This window comes from Pecten maximus, chromosome 4 (assembly GCF_902652985.1).
Source record: "Pecten maximus chromosome 4, xPecMax1.1, whole genome shotgun sequence".
NCBI classification, from domain to species: domain Eukaryota; kingdom Metazoa; phylum Mollusca; class Bivalvia; order Pectinida; family Pectinidae; genus Pecten; species Pecten maximus.
Genome location: NC_047018.1, coordinates 15,455,919 through 15,474,234, shown reverse-complemented (window position 1 = coordinate 15,474,234; position 18,316 = coordinate 15,455,919). Strand labels below are relative to the sequence as shown.

At 37.0% G+C, this 18,316-nt stretch overlaps 1 protein-coding gene across 1 annotated transcript; it reads left to right on the top strand.

Annotated features, from left to right (window-relative positions):
* Positions 1-1,902: 1,902 nt before the first annotated feature.
* On the top strand, positions 1,903-17,281 carry LOC117325349 (excitatory amino acid transporter 3-like). Its single transcript, XM_033881498.1, has 9 exons — positions 1,903-1,990; positions 9,322-9,838; positions 10,538-10,580; positions 11,690-11,798; positions 13,252-13,435; positions 13,724-13,957; positions 14,207-14,401; positions 14,764-14,898; positions 15,070-17,281. Exons 2-9 carry the CDS (start codon positions 9,402-9,404, stop codon positions 15,269-15,271), a joined length of 1,539 nt encoding a protein of 512 aa, XP_033737389.1. The 5' UTR covers positions 1,903-1,990; positions 9,322-9,401; the 3' UTR covers positions 15,272-17,281.
* Positions 17,282-18,316: the final 1,035 nt, after the last annotated feature.

Below are 18,316 nucleotides of genomic sequence, written 5' to 3'. Positions count from 1 at the left end.
GTAACGTAGTGAGAATGACACTCTTGATTTTAACTAGATTGTCTAAATAAAAGACACGAAAGAAAATATCCGAATCAGCGGGCCAACGTTTAGTCGCCTTATATGGTACCGTTCACCTTATATGGTAACGTGCAGTAGAATACAGAGGGCCTTATTCATGGATTCTCTAATGTTCCCTGGAATGAATGGTTGGAAACTGTCATATAGCAACACCTGGCTTTATGGAAGGTGTTTTTAGGACATAATATACGATACATAAACCATTGTTATTGATCTGAATGCTACATTTAGTTGTGGTTGTTAGTCGGTCCGTATCTCTATGAACCCTAGTGAGTGATGGAGAGGACATTCGGGTGTTTCAGTCTAAAGCGAACAAAGGACAACAAGTAAGTAGTATACTGACATTTCAAATTTCGGGATAAAAATAACACAGCTACTTTGCAACAATTAGTTGTCTTTTATGTCACCAGGAAGAGTGTAGGAACTTCATCATAATGCTTTGTTTGATCAGAACAAGTAATGATGACAATAATGTAAAATTAGATACATGAAGTTATCCGAAAACATTTAAAACAAAAGAGCTGGTGTGAGTATTTTCCTATCACACAGTTAATACTGGTTACAAGTTATAATCGTGATCGATATGTTGATCCTAAGATGGAACAATACACATGGAGTAAGCACGAGGTTGAATAAGACCAGCTACCATAAAAGTTAACGTATTTTGCTTCATTGATGATCAAACCATGTAAATCAAGGTGATATTATGTACTCAAAACAAGACTGAGGCAATGACACAAAACCGCTCTGAAAAGATATATAACACTTTTATATCGAGGTATAATACATCCCAATCGAACCATGAGGATTGCCACGTGACCTCTTCACAGTCTTTATTCACATAAATGTTTCTCGAAACACTGTATGTAAGATTGTCACTGTCAGCATTCACTATTACCTCGGGAATATCACATGAGTATTCGCTCTGTACACGCACATGCAGATTGATGAATAGCGTGGACAGTTTGATGGTCGAAACCGTGGTCTCATTCGGAAATATCATATTTCGATACCCGATAAGAAGTCAAGCGTGTGTGATGTTTGTTAGTAATGCCTTATGGTTTCGTTGTCCCAAGCCTAACCCTCATTTTAGACTGTGACTTTTGTGAGATTTTACCCAGATTTGTATTGCGGGTGTCGCCGATGAAGCAGAAGATACTTACTCCTCCTAACTAAATAGTCTATTTATCCTAGCATTGTTTCAGGAATCTCCCTGTCAATCTACAATCTATATTTCTGGGTTTATATTTTAGACTCATTTAACCGATTTCGAGTTGAAAATATGGTTTCGTTATTATGTAATTATTCTTTATCTTATATTTATATGTAAACTCTAGGGAGACACACTGGCTCTACAGTTGTAAAAAGACATTAAATAGCCATGTTAATACTATTGTAGTGTCCTTATGTCGGATGACAATCTATTATATGTCGTTTGTCTTGTGACATTTTACATTGTGTTTGTGATATTTTATATAAGTTGAGTGATATGTGATACTAAGAAAAACATTCTGCACTCTCCTGTGTTCAAATGAAATGCAACACGCTCGACCTTAGCTGTTAATAGGACGTTAAACAAAATAAATCAAACCAAATTGTCGATGTACTGGGAGGAATATTTTAGTCTACTAAGAATGGTCTTGGTCACGGGCGGCTTCTTCTGGATTTGATTTACTCCATTACCTTAATAGAAAACATAACTGTCACTGGCTTAAACCCATATATTGTCAGCTTTGTTAGTAAACATTTTAACAGAAATCAACATATAATAATACGGAAGGTAAAAAACGTCATGCATGATGTATCAGTAGTGATCAGCTGTATACCTTCCCGTCACGTGACCTTTATGTGTAAGTGTAAATAAGTGACACTAGAGTCTGTATAACACAAGTTGCCGAGTGTATCAGATCGACTGCAGAATACACTCAAGGTAAGTTCTTTTGAAGCTAAAACGTCGCAATACTGTATTCTGTTTTCTTCCATATGATGGCGTTAGTGAGCTCTTTATAGGCATTTGTAATGGGTATGGTTTAGTATGTATATGTACTATTTAGCAATGGTAATTCTATTGCTATTACAATATATCTCGGAATGTTTTGTAGCGTGCGTATAATATATATATATACTGTATATATGTCTGTGTATCCGTAAATGTTGCATGTTCAATGTCTGTATGTGATCGTTTGTAATTTACTTGTTTCTTGATAAAGGGACGAACTGCCTAAATATTCGACAATTTTCGTGCTTTTAGACTCTTTACTGTCGTGTTTACTATATGACCAATTATTTATTTCTATGGATACGCATCCACAGAACATTTGATTTTTAGGACCCAATACTTATATTGGATAAAACCGCCGTTATTACTAACTAGACCCTATCTATCACATTAAACAATACGTTTCGTAATCTAGTCTATGTTGTGATCCGGTATATCCAATCTGTTGTTTTTGTTTGTGATTTATCAGTTTTTTTATTATCTCAGTCTGTGTTTTCCTTAACTGTTTCATGGTCTATGTCTGTACGTAATCGTTTGTAGCTTTGCAATACCAGTGCGCCACATCCACGTTCTTAAAAACCGTTTTAATACATATATATATATGCTTTATATAGCTTGAGTGATAAGAACAAATATACATACACCTGTAATGTAAGTCTGATAACATTGTCTTTTGTAACACCATATTGTGGATAAACCGGTGCAACCAGGAATTCCTGCAGGCAGTAAAATATGTACAAAAAGTTCCTTAGGATTACAGGCATGAACATAATGCATGAGGAAGATAGATCAAATGTGGCGATTAACAATGCGTTTCTTTAAATAACTCGCATTGATAGCCAGAATTTCGTAAAGGTGAATCGACTTCTAGTATTTCATCACGTTATTCGATACTTGACCTTGAAGTAGCATAAAGGAACACAATAGTTAATATTTTAATCAAAATATTTAACAAAGTCTCAAGCTGTAAAGAGTGGTTGTGCTTTTTCTGCCTTCTCAATAAATTGGACTTGGTTAATGTATGTTTGCATTAAACAAAACACGTCAACAATTGAACTGTACATTGTTTATCAAATTAATCTGAAATTGTATATTAATATACAGACAACGACATAAAAGCGGTCGTCTAAACGGTTAAATATTGAGTGTATTTTATACAAGTCGTCGTGTTTATTCTGTTTATTACCTGAAGTTTTATTGTGTTGGAAAATGATTTTTTTTTTCTGCAAATATTACATAATTTTCCAGACATTTGTACACGAATACATCTGTCGTTTCCTAGATTAGATTACTTTGGGACATTCACTTACTGTACCGCTGATAATTTCACTGACGGGTAGTAACAGTGATGTCCACAGACTACCCAGTGTTAATACTTTGTATGATACTGATGGTTGACAGTATAACTTGCTAAACCGCAACTGTTAAAATCTCCGAAACCAAATTGATTTCTATTATATTATTAACTTGTCTGAGCTGAACTTGAAGTACCAGATCAAAGAGTACGCCTTTTGTATATGTGGTATATATATGTAGAGTATGTATCGGGTACGGGGCTTCGTCAAACAAGGTATGAGTCTAGCAGTGTATTTACTTGTTTAGATTCACCAGTAACGATTCTCTCCGTCCACAAAATATGAAGTGGTGAAATGTGGAGGTGTTTAAAAATGCGAGTATGTGCTTCCAAAATCCATTAAAATAAGATGCAGTACACAACATGTTTATGGGGAGTGAAGTGGTTGTCTTATACAGACTACCTATGTCTCTCATTACTGCTGGGTGTGAAATGAAATTCTGAAATGAAAATTTATCATACTAACACAGCTTTACATATGTGTCATGACTTATCTCACAGTTAATAACACTTTTGTTATTAATCAACACAAAGTAAATTCAAACACATTTTTAATCAGAAAACATCTCTTATGTCTTGTCTACTCCAATACCTATCGGTACGGTATGCCCCTGTGGTGACACTAAGGTCCTGTCTGGTCCCATACCTATCGGTACGGTATGCCCCTGTGGTGACACTAAGGTCCTGTCTGGTCCCATACCTATCGGTACGGTATGCCCCTGTGGTGACACTAAGGTCCTGTCATGTCCCATACCTATCGGTACGGTATGTCCCTGTGGTGACACTGAAGTTCTGTCATGTCCCATACCTATCGGTACGGTATGCCCCTGTGGTGACACTAAGGTCCTGTCTGGTCCCATACCTATCGGTACGGTATGCCCCTGTGGTGACACTGAAGTTCTGTCATGTCCCATACCTATCGGTACGGTATGCCCCTGTGGTGACACTAAGGTCCTGTCATGTCCCATACCTATCGGTACGGTATGCCCCTGTGGTGACACTGAAGTTCTGTCATGTCCCATACCTATCGGTACGGTATGCCCCTGTGGTGACACTGAAGTTCTGTCATGTCCCATACCTATCGGTACGGTATGCCCCTGTGGTGACACTAAGGTCCTGTCTGGTCCCATACCTATCGGTACGGTATGCCCCTGTGGTGACACTAAGGTCCTGTCTGGTCCCATACCTATCGGTACGGTATGCCCCTGTGGTGACACTAAGGTCCTGTCATGTCCCATACCTATCGGTACGGTATGCCCCTGTGGTGACACTAAGGTCCTGTCATGTCCCATACCTATCGGTACGGTATGTCCGTGTGGTGACACTGAAGTTCTGTCATGTCCCATACCTATCGGTACGGTATGCCCCTGTGGTGACACTAAGGTCCTGTCTGGTCCCATACCTATCGGTACGGTATGCCCCTGTGGTGACACTAAGGTCCTGTCTGGTCCCATACCTATCGGTACGGTATGCCCCTGTGGTGACACTGACGTCCTGTCTGGTCCCATACCTATCGGTACGGTATGCCCCTGTGGTGACACTAAGGTCCTGTCTGGTCCCATACCTATCGGTACGGTATGCCCCTGTGGTGACACTGATGTTCTGTCATGTCCCATACCTATCGGTACGGTATGCCCCTGTAGTGACACTGAAGTTCTGTCATGTCCCATACCTATCGGTACGGTATATCCCCGTGGTGACACCGAGTTTCTGTCTGGTCGTAAAACTGTTGTTACACTATGTCCCTGTGGTGACACTTTGTATAGGAAGGCATCGTTCTGGTCAGTAACTATATATACTATCTGTAGGTATAAGTATTTGTGAGGAAGCTCTACCTGATCTAATCAGTTCTGCTTTACTCGCCTTTTGATGTCGCCTTTGGTCTATATTCTTGTTATGTATAAAAGCGACTGGAGTCGATTGGAGTAGAGCTCATCCTTATGTTCTATGTGTAGGTCCTCAGTCGGCTACACCTGTGTCAATCCCCCATTGATGATGTTTATAGTCAACAACAATAATGTGAAGTCTCGAGTAAAAGAAGAAAAAACCAGCCATCATAAGGCACCAAACAATTGAATAACAACAAATGTTTCATACTGATACAGAGAAATCAATTCTTCTGCCGAGGAATTTTTCTAAAGAATTTCGTGGACAAAGGGACAGACAACAATAATATTTTTACTGGTATCTAAAATTGTTGGTGTTTTAAGGCGAAATGAGGTCTTGTCAATAGAACATAGACGGAACATAGTATAGTAATTATGATACATGTGATACAACCTTTTAAAACAAACACCAGCTTGGGTATTCAGATTGAAATTAGCAGCAAAGCAACCTCGCTATAACTGAAAGCGACGTTCTCCGTGCGAGGTCAACTGCCTACCGAGTTTCGTTTTACATTAATATTTTTCATTAATATTGGCCAGCACCAAGAAATACCATAAGATATGACATTTGTTTATATTTTTATGAAAAAGAAATGACTAGAAATCAAGCTTAAACAATTAGAAAACTTCGAGAATTATGTGGATAATATGGTCATCCAAAATGTCCGGCTATATTGCAATAGCATGGCAGTGCATAGTACACATTCTTAACACTGATCGAGTGGTGTTTCTGCGATAACTTTGTTTGAGGGAGATGGGGCGTTGGAAGAGCCAAGAACGGCTTGTTGAATCATAGGAGCGTCTCACTTTACTTGAGAAAGTTGGTTTTATTTCATTGGACCGATGAGACGCATGTAAGAACAAGGGCCCGTTGGAGGGCCACAACATATGCTCGCCGCAATATTTGACACTTGGAAGGGGGTAGTTTCACAGGTTGTACATTGTAATGCTTTAAAATGAAGTATCATTGTTGGAAAGTTGGAAGGAGATATTGATACACATAATGTTGTGTAGTCGAAACCGCAGGAAAAGAACCTCAACAGTATGAAAAATGCAGGTGCTTAAGACAATAGGGAAGTTTGATGGTGGACATGATATCGTTGGCAAGTACATATGTAATCTTTATCCTTTGTGCAAAATGAAGTCAGAAATGAAGATCTCGTTTCTATGCCTCGTGGTTCAATTGTCATCACCCTGCTACCCTACTTGAGGATGTGACTTAACGCTGACCTACAATTTGTATATTTACATGACGGGTGTCGTCAATGAAGCAGGTTTCGCTCACAGTTCGGAACCAGTTGTTTTATTCTCAAGTCTCTACGTTAATCTCTATTTTCTTATATTTGCCATTGATTTATCATCGATATTGAGTTTTATTGGTTTGTTGTTGTGTCTAATACAAACTCAGACTCTATTGGAATAATCGTTTATACCATACAAAACCACTCCTTTTAACAAGGAAGGGCATTATATTTTAAACGTTTATCACACATCCTAACATGATCGGCCTGACGAATCGGTAGTTATTTCTGTTACAGGGCCGATGTGTCGCACACCAATGGAACGATTAATGAAAAAACGAGAAAAATCGAGATATGTCATGCATTACTGACTAGTAGATATATGAAAACAGTACATTTTAAAGTACTACATTAATTGAATATTGACATGGTACAGCGGATTGACAGATTGCCGTCTCCATATCTCATGCCATAGATTTCTTCCGAATCTTTTCAGAACCGGTTTCAAGTATCCTTGGGTATCGTTTTATAGGTTAGTGTCGACTTTAAAGATCTACCTTAGAATTTACAATTACCCGATGTTGATGTAAACAGCATGGTGAAATTTCATGTTTTATATTGAAGTGCAATGTTTACACTTTGCGCTTGTGAAAGTTAAATGGATAACATGAAAATAATGAGATAAAGGTAGGGCGTATACTCGTTACCTTTGCATGTAGTGCGAGGCGGATTGACGATATCCCCTGTGAGAGATTAACTTATCACTGTCCTCTACTTGATAATAACCAAGAAAACGTATTCTACTAAATCTGTAACAGTATGTGTGATTATTTGCTTTACTCTAATTTACCTCCGTTCTTGGCATTGTCTCGGCTTGTTGCCTCGTTAACCAATCACATTTAAAGATATCCCTGATCAAATATGATCAGCCATTTGCTTTACGTTCAGCTCTGTATCGGTTAGCGGGAAGAATTTGTCCATTTTAAATAAAAAAAAAAACCATGGTGTCCGTAATCTAGCTCAAACAAGCACGCAACTTCAAATGAGTGTAGGGTAGTATACCTCATACGTTTATAGTTGTGCTGTTACTAGGTGGAACGGCATGCTACCGTACTTTTTAGTCTTAGCTATTTCTGTTTCACTTTGGATATTCTATTTCAGCAGGACGTTCAATATCTCCTCGGGAGCATGAAAACTTAATTTATTTGCATTTTGTGATATTTATCAAATTTCCTTAGTCGTAAGATCCCATGCTGTACCCGCATACATTTTGTGTTATTTATCAAATTTCCTTAGTCGTATGATCCCATGCTGTACCCGCATACATTTTCGAGGTAACAAGGTTAATATCCGCTCTCATTTGACCCTGACTGTTGTGAGGACGTACACAATGCGATCAATCTACTGTCATTAATAGGTACGGTTATTATAATGGTAGCCTCCCAAAAGAACTCGCATGTGAGATATTGTCGGCAATTTTCCTATGTGCACTATACCGGTGTTACCTATCTACCAAACAATCTACCCAGCCGCTCTCGTTCCGTCACTGAATATGCGTTTACCTGTAGAACTTAAGACCCAGTTTTCAAACTTTTAGACTCATTGATAGAGTAAGTTTTTATGAACATCACAAGTACTCTTTATTCTAAACTGTTAGCCCAGTTTTCAACCTCTTTCGGCTCATTGATATGGTAAGTTTTTTATGAACATTACAGGTACTCTTCATTCACAGGTATTGATTGAACATTGTCAGAAACAGACTGTACATTTGGATTAAAACATATTCAGAAATCGAAATGAAGTTTTCTATACTCAATTTAAAAATGAATTCAACAACTTACAATGTACGTCACATTACTTTTTGCTGAATGGTGCTATTGGAATGGTTTCGATAAAAACGAAGCTGTATCACAGAAACCTTCGAGACAAACTTGTCGTTTTGTCCTCACTAAGGTTTCACTAGCTTTAAAGAGTCATTATAATTTACACCGGGGTTTCAGTAGATTCGCTATAAAGAAGTCATTATTTTTCACACCAGGCTTTCACTAGTATCTCTATATAGAGGGCGTTATGACGTACATCAAGCTTTCGCTAGCTTCGCTATAAAGACTGTTATGATTTACACCAGACTTTCACTATATTATCTATAAGGAAGTCGTTATAATTTACACCAGGATTTTTCTAGATTATCTATAAGGAAGTCTTTATTATTTACACTAGGTTTCACTATTTTTTTTTTTATATATTAGTCGTTATAATTTACATAAGGGTTTCACTAGATTCTCTATACATACACTAAGGTTTAACTATATTCTTTATAAAGAGGTCATTATCATTTACACTAGGGTTTTACAAGATTATCTATATAGAATCCATTATAGATGACATCAGATTTTCTATATAGAGGTCCTTTTGATTTGCAACAGGCTTTCACTAGATTATCCAGAATCCGTTATAACTCGTAAGGGGGTTTCACCAGGTTTTTTTTATTATAGAGGTCGTTATATTTTACGCTAGGGTTTCACTATATTCTCTCTATATAGAAGTCGTTATAATTTACACTAAGATTTCACAAGCTTATTTATATAGATTTATATAGAGGGTTTTATGATTAACACTAAGGTTATTCCATTTTTCCATGAAAAAAAGCATATTTGTTGTTGATGTAATTGTAGTTGCTCGGGAATTTATTTCTGATTTTTGATACGTATATAAAGATCGTAATTTATTAACCATGTCTTTTTACCTATGTTGCTATATATAACATTCATATATTTACAGATTTACTGAAACAGAGCACATTATTCCCGGCGATATAAGTGACACTGGGTACGAGTCTATCATGGCCCGGGGACGAACCAATGCGGGAAGAGCGCACGTGTGCACAGAAATTTAGTAAAGTCATCCTTGACAACTTGCTCATCATCTTGATGATAATTGCAGTAATAATCGGTGTAGTTCTGGGATTAGGATTACGGGACATATGGGAGCCATACGATAAGAGAAAAATATTTTTTCTGAAATTTCCTGGAGATTTGTTGATGAACATGTTGAAGATGTTGATCCTACCACTGATAGTTTCCAGTTTGATCTCCTCCTTAGCCACCCTCGACTCCCGAGCCTCCGGTAAGATGGGACTACGGGCCGTCGTCTACTATCTCTCAACTACATTTGCTGCCGTCGTCCTCGGAATTATACTTGTTGTTTCTATCCAGCCAGGAAAAAAGGGCAGCAGAATCGACAAGTCTGGGGCAGCCAAGAAGGCTCACCCTATCGACTCCCTCTTGGATCTCATCAGGTAAATACCGCCGTATTTGAATTTAGCCAATTTAAAGGGATAAAAAGTGCCAGTGAAAAAACTGTAATATATATGCCGTGTTTAAACAACACAAGAGAGCAGGATTCAGTCCTATATGCTTGTAGGCCGTGCTAAAATAAGAGGCGGGATGTATTAAGTTACATATAGGCCTGCTGAAACAATTTAAGCGAGAAGTATGACATACAATGTAACATTTAGTCTGTGCTAAACATCACAAGCGAGCGAGAATACATTATATACAGGCCGTGCTTACATAATACAAACAAGAGGAATAACATATAGGCCGCACTAAAACAATACAAGCAAGAGAGAATACATTATATATAGGCCGTGCTTACATAATACAAACAAGGAATAACGTATATAGGCGCACTAAAACAATACAAGAGGTATTATATTATATACAGGCCGTGGTAAAACAATTCAAGCAAGAGGGATTACATTATATATATACCGTGTTAAGATAATAAAAGCGAGAGGGACTATATTATAAAAAGGCCGTGCTAAAACAATACAAGAGAGAGGGGTTACAATGTACATTATATATAGACCGTGCTAAAACAATACAAGCCAGAGGGACTACATAATATATAAATATAATATTTATAGGCTCTGAACAGAATTAGATCTCCGAATTAAATATTTCTCTCATTTCAATTTTTTTCATTTATATTACAGAAATTGCTTTCCAAACAATTTGATAACGGCATGCTTCCAAAAGGTTTGTATTCAACTGGTCAGGAAAAGAATAGTTGAAGCCATACCATGGGCGTAAATTTTACAAATAATCATATATATTTTCATTTGCTTCTGTTTGACATTATTTGTTTTTGAATTACAATGCTAAAAGATGGATGGCATTGCCTAACATGTATTTAATATTCTACTTTCATTAACCTAGTATAAAGCTGTAAACACTTATCTCCCTTGGTCTTTGTCGTAACTTTAGATAAGAAGAGAGTCGTTTACACGCACATGCGTGCTGTATGCTGTCATTGTGTGTGTGTGTGTGTATAATATGTCATTGAGATTTATCATACCTTTGTTATTGTGTGCTTCAAATATCTGATATGATTGCTGGTCATCCAACGTTTTTTAGATTCAAACAAAGGATCGAAATTTACTAGTGTATGAAACGTGGACTGTAAAACAACACGAATCGGCTTGTCAGCAGGAAATAAACATTCTTAGCTTCCTGTGAAAGACAATAACCATTTCTCTCCAGCAGAATAAGGATAATGTAAATTGATCAGAACGTAACGACATATGATTATAACAGATAAACAATTAAATAGCATAAAGCTTTAACGCCTATAAACAGACAACTATATAATCTGGAGTACATCAATAGACAACCTACGACTATACTGAAATCACAGTCATTTTAACAAGCGTTTGTTTCACTTAGTACTTTGATAATGCATTTTTGGCGAGGTCTATCGACGTCATTTACTGTGTTGAGCTAGACGTATAATATCTTAATTAAAGAACTTCTCATTTTTTTTAAATTTCTGTTTAAATATGTAAAGGGTTTACAAGAAGACACTGCTGCTGAAAGAACACCGCCATCTCAGACAACTAATTCTAACTATATTCAAAACAAATAATTAATGAAAATCTTTCCTTTATCAACATATTCCGACATGGTCTAATGGTGATAATGTGAATGTAATAGATAGACTAGATAAACTATATTTCAAACGATTTGTATGAGATTCAGTTTCTTCCATCTCATACGAAATCGTCAAGTTTAAGACAGTAATGCAAATATCCACTTTTCTGAAGACGGAAAGCTGTGACAATGTTAACGGTATTTTTCATTACAAACAGCAAGTTACCGAAGTTGATCAGTTCGAGGTTAAACCACCGACAATGACCACTCCAACAGCTAACCCCAACATCTCGACCACGATGATGCCAAATTATACCCAAGCAGCAAGTAAGTGATTTTCCTTTGTTCCGCAAACTATTACTGTAAAGAGAACAATAATTTATTGTATCTTTTAGTTTAATATAGGTGGCGACCATCTAGTGACAAGTGGCTATATAATTAAAGAAAGTTAATCCCGAAAGATTATCCGACTGCCTTCACTAATCAGTATAACATTTATTATGTCCTCAAAACTGTTGTTTATGCTCAGTTTCTTCTAATTATTTTTATTTCTTCAGATATTCTTTTTAAAAACAGTAGGGCGGAATTCAGAGAAACTTTAATTTCGTTTTTTAATTATGTATGAAGTTGCGCTAGATTTTACGAAAAAAAAAGATCGGTCGTCCCACCGGTCCGCCGGCCAGCGGCCTCTGATTGGTCTTAATTTAAATATTGTGCGATTTTGATAAAAATAAAAGAAAGGTATGTAGGTGTATGACACTACAAACAACATTGGACAACGATCACTTCCGTAATTAAGACACTATTAACACTGATGAGATATCAACTTCTTTATTTACGACTCCGGGGGACGCTGGGAGACATACTTGTCTAACGGTTTTCGTTTTAGTATTTGTCTTGCCCGCAAGTTATGGGCTTTGTATTGTAAAGCATCGGTTGAATTATTTTACGGCACAATTTAAGTCATTTAGGGCCAAACAACACCAGACTAGAAGGAAACACTTCAAACTCGAACAAAAAATATTAAAAGGTAGAAGTAGAAATCTCTACAGACAGGTCAGAGCTAGCAGTTCTGTCAGGTCGATGGTCTAATATTCATATAGGCCATTGGGTAATCATTTTCCAAATTGCGTTGAAGAAGTTTGGCGGAAAGAAGACAGTTTTCTATTTCTAAAAATCTTCACATATTTCTCAATTTCTTGACATCATACTTGTAATAGACGTTGAATTTGAAATTTAGCTATTTTCAAGATCGTTTCCCCGCTGAATGCCTCATAAACAATGACAAAGCTTCGTCTCACACCCGCGGTCGTTGTAGACAAGAGAAAATCCCGAGCCTGAAAACCAACGATTTGTTGATCTAATTGACGAATCAGAAATCAAATTGTCAGTATCTGGACCAAGTTGCTCAAAGGGTGATTAGGTTGATGACAGTTTAAAATCAGTATCAAAATCCTGATAGTATTGTTTCTGTAAAAACTAACTTGACAAAATTTTATGAAATTGAACACTCGTCTTTTCCTACGTGTCTGTTTTAAGGAATATACAGACACATATTTTGAAATCGAGACACGAGATTTAGGTCACCTTTTGAACATCTGGGTCCTGATCATCAAGGTGTCGGCCCAGACCCGTTATTCAAATGATGTACTATGTCAAATACTACGGATATGATATTTGACGCCCCTCCCCCCTTATGAGTTTTTAAACGGATAAAATCACATGTATACACTATAACTGTTTCATTAACGAGACAAATCACATGCATGTCTAATTACAGGTTTTTTTGTGGATGCCCCGTACATCAACGGAAAGGCAGATGGTATGAATGTTCTCGGCTTAGTCGTCTTCTCAATCTTCTTTGGCTGTATCCTTCAACAGATGAAAGATAAAGGAAAACCCTTAGTCGACCTTTTTGAATGTCTCCACCTTGCTTCAATGAAACTTGTAACTTTAGTAATCTGGTAAGATTTTATGTAATTCATAGTATTTTCATATGTTTGATTCATCATAAATTATGTTTGTGACAGTCTACTCAATGATTAACAACAGATCTACCTAACCAACTCTGTACTGGAAATATCCTCATTCCCTTTGACAGGAATAAGAACAGGTTAGCGATTTTAGTTCCTTTGTGACATTATAAATGTAATTTAGCCGCCAGTGCCTTTTATAGTTTAAGACATGGCAATTAAAACTAACACTTATTATAATTGAATATTTAATATTGTATTAATTATAAATAATTTCAGGTACTCCCCAATTGGAATTATCTTCCTGATTGCTTCTAAGCTGGTTGCAATGGAGAGGCCCGAGGAGATGTTTGAACAACTGGCCTATTACATGGCCACAGTATTGTCTGGCTTGGCTATACACGCATTCATACTTCTTCCCCTCCTCTTCCTCGTCATTGTCAGGAAAAATCCGTATAGGTTTATGTACAACATGCTGAAGGCCCTTTTAACAGCCTGGGGAACCGCATCAAGGTAATTAATCATAGACATTTGATGTTAGTAACACCGAGAGTATTAGAAAATATGAGTTCTGGTTCTGCAGAACAAGAAAACCCCATTTGTAAATAATATTGAAAGAAATGAGGATAACAAATATTAACACATAATTCAACCTACACTATATAAACGCACACACTTTAAAATGCACTATTACCGACAGTGTTGTGTTCCGATGGCTGAAGTGGGTATTATCACTCTATTAAGATTTCTTCCTGTTTCTAGTTCTGCTACATTACCAGTAACTATGGAATGTCTAGAGGATAATAATCACGTGGACATCCGCGTAATCAAGTTTGTGACCCCAATCGGCGCTACCATCAACATGGACGGAACAGCTTTGTATGAAGCAGTGGCATCCATATTTATAGCTCAGAATATAGGCATTTCCCTGGACATAGGCCAAATCATCATCGTCAGGTAAGATTACCGGCCATATTGTCATCGTAAGGTAAGATGAAATATTGAATAAAGACTGGTCATCTGTGGAAAAAAGACGATGAATGGATAATATATTTTAAGTGTTTGGGAATGAAGTATGACGATATCATCATGGAAATTTGGTTTGGTTTGGTTTATTTTGTTTAACGTCATATTAACAGCTAAGGTCATAGAGAAATTGAAAGAATATACATTCATGTATGTAAGCAAACCAACAAAACTACTGAACCAATGTTGCTTTATGCCTGTCAACAATGTAGTGAATATTTATCTCTCAAATGAGAGGTTTATTGTAAAACACAGTAACTCCTATAAATAAAGCCGTTACATTTCCTCCATAGTCTGACGTCCACTGCTGCCGCTATCGGAGCTGCAGGGATACCACAAGCCGGACTCGTTACCATGACAATCGTCCTCTCAGCGGTTGGCCTACCAATTGAGGAAATAACTCTTATTTTGTCGATTGATTGGTTCCTGTGAGTTTAACTCTATATGTTTAGCAGTTTTCTTCATGTATATTTACGTTACACTTCAATTAGAATAATTTCATATTATTCAGTGCTGCTTTTGTTGTTACATATTCTTGAAAATTTCATATTATAAAATAAAATAAATATCAATAAAAAAAACTTCTTTTTAATTTGAAGGGATCGTTTCCGAACTGCTGTGAACGTCCTCGGAGATTCCTATGGAGCTGGTATCATTGAGCATTTGTCACGGAATGACATAGGAGCGTGTCCTAAGTATACCCTAGACACCGGAGCCAATGGTCTTACTATGGGCAATGACTATGGTGGAACTGAAAACATTGCATTTAGAAAAGACGAACTCCCAACAACCAAAATGTGACTTGGATTTGACCAAAACCTGTGATTTTTTGTTTTTACGTTTATTCGCGGACACTATTTACAACGACAAGCTATCATCAACGCCATCATTATAACAATGTACTATCCATGATAAAAACAAATCCGACAAACATACTCTTGCTTACAAAGGTTTCGTAAAAAGCGAACTTGGCATGGCGTCTTCTCATTAAAATGGGTTTCTTCGGATGCTATCTATCAAAATACTGCCAAAGTGGTAAAATTTGAGGAGGATACATCCAAGGCAATTTGACAGAGCTGTTAACTTAAGACATATTTGACCGAAATTAGGTTTACATAATCCAAAATATCAGCAATACCAAAAAGTGCCCAGTTTCTTGACTTGTTAGGAGTTTTCCTTTTCCTCGGTATGAATGTGTCGACTGCCGAAAAAGTCTAGTATGCCTCCTCAATATCAAGCTCTGAAAATATCTCATATTTCATGCCGTTATAGTTTCCGGTAATTATATCCGGATCTGACTTTTTTTTCTTTTTTTTTCTGAAGTATATACTGAAAAGAAAAGATAATACCATATGATCACTGTTTCCGATAGGACATTCATTATCAATGTCGCTCACCATATCTTCTTCATTGCTTAGGATCGGGTCCAGGTATTAGACTCATTTCCTGGGCATAGACTTTGGTTTTGATTTTGATTTTGTTTAACGTCCTATCAACAGCCTCCCGTGCGTGCGACATGCATGAGTGCGTATGTTTGTTTTGGTATGCTGCGGTATGTTTGTATAAAGTCTCCTTGTGATAGTCCAGAACTTTCGTGTACTGATTGTAACATGATGGTATAGGTTGCTATCTCTTAACAAATCTATGAAGCATTCACCCTTGGTATCTCCTTTTGTGAGATAGGTGTTCCAGTCAATTTTAGGTTAGTTAAGGTCTCCGAATATAAGGAGGCGAGAGAAATGATTATCCGATGACATAGACTTGATCATTTTGCACATTTCTTCATTGTTCTCCTTTTCTTTTCTGGGCTTCTGTATATACAACTGATCAGGGCTCGATCATTTCCTGGGGGATTTATTTTAATTCAGATAATTCATTTAAGACCAAAGATTATAATGTTATCTCTCAACTTCGTATCTTTTAAATCTGAGAGAACTACAGTTACTGTTATCTTGCTTAGTTTGGTCCTTGGGTAAAGCTGTCAGTGTTGACGTTTTCATTTCTTTCTGTACTTTGCATCGCACCTCTTCCACATTGCATTTAGCTTTCAACTATTTCTCCACTTTTGCTTATCGTTTGGTATATTTCGACATTATCTGCTCAACTTTCCATTCTACTAATTTCTCGGTTTCGAAATTCTTTTCCAATGCAACTTTTAATGGTCACAAAACCAACTGGAGTCTGTGTTGGCCAGGAATTCGTATCCCGCTTTTCCTTTCCCCAGGCATCCAATGCAAAAAGCGTTACTGACAATGGTCACACTCGACCATCTTGGCATCTTTACGGGTTTCCTTCTTTTTGTATAGCTTGCCGGTCGAGGAGTTGGACAGAAAAGGATTTGAAGATCTAGCTGTGCTTCTTTTGCGATTCCGATTCCTTGTAACGATTGGCTCATACTCAGCACGTTTAGAGTTTAGATCCGCTGTTGACGTTGCTACTCTGTCCACTTCCGGTCGGCATATTGGGGAAATGCGTATCACTCGGATATGACAAGGAAACTAACCGAATATACCACCCATGAATGTGCGTCGTTATCTAAACGTACTTTTGTTAACAACTGCAGATACTATTTAGCATTAAATAACAACGATAAATGGTTAAAATAACAATAGCGACCGTTGTCAATGATGAGGTCACAATATAAATCCCTAAGGTGTTTCAAGATATATGTAAAGCTGTTGAATTATATGTTCTCTATATTTGTACTGACATACTATTGTTTTAATACATGTATATCTTACGTCTTTTTGTTATTTAACGAGAATTATTATAGCTTTATACTGAAATCAGGAAATAAAAAATATCAACGACTCCTCCAATTTTTATTTTGGTTTGACAATGATTGAATATATGACGCATTAAACCAATCGATAAATATATAGTAAGAAGAATAACACTTACCAGTTATTGGTATTGTTATGCTAGTTTCATTAAAGCATATACATATAATATGCCATCAATCTGGGTAAAGAACCGGCGCCTAGGAGCCAGACCGAAATGGAAAAAAGTTGCTTCGTATGTTCAAATCAAGCTAAAAACATGTTAAAGTGCATTACCAGACTTTCAGCTATGGTATTACCTGTGTTTCTTTTGAAAATGGGACACTCTTGTATTCATGAAGGCCTACCAACTCTTCCAAACTGGTTGGTTCGTTTACAGCGAGAATAAGAAGACACTTTTAAACAAGAGACCCAAAGGGCCTTAACGGTCACCTGAGATTTGAAATATTTCAGTTAATTTAATTGACCCTTTTTGGCCCCACCCATCAGTCCTTGGGGTCAGTCAGGGCCAATATGTGCTTATCATTAAGCTGTCATCCCATTCTGATAATTTTAAGAAAGTTAGAATGAATTCCAATAGAAATAAAACAAATGATTGTCAAAAATATGAATTCCCTATATAAACTATAGCAAAGTTTACCCTCTCCCTAGGGGCAAACGTGAGACCCCAGGGTCATGAAATTCACAATTTAAGTAAAACACCATGAAACCCTTCCTTCTATGAAATGTATTTGATTCTATTTTATATAGGTACATGTATTGAGAAGAAGATTTTTGAAATTTCAGTCGATTTGACCCTTTTTAGCCCCGCCCATCAGCCCCTGGGGGTCAGTCAGGACCAACATATGCATACCATCAAACTGTTATCCCATGCTGATAATGTTGACCAGGTTTGAATGAGTTCCAATACAAATCCAACAAATAACGGTCAAAAATGTGATTTCCCTATATAAACTATACTAAAGTTTACCCCCTCACCAGGGACAAACGTGAGACCCCAGGGTCATTAAATTCAGTTTTGGTACAGCATCACAAGACCCTTCCATCTATGGAGAGTTTTTGATTC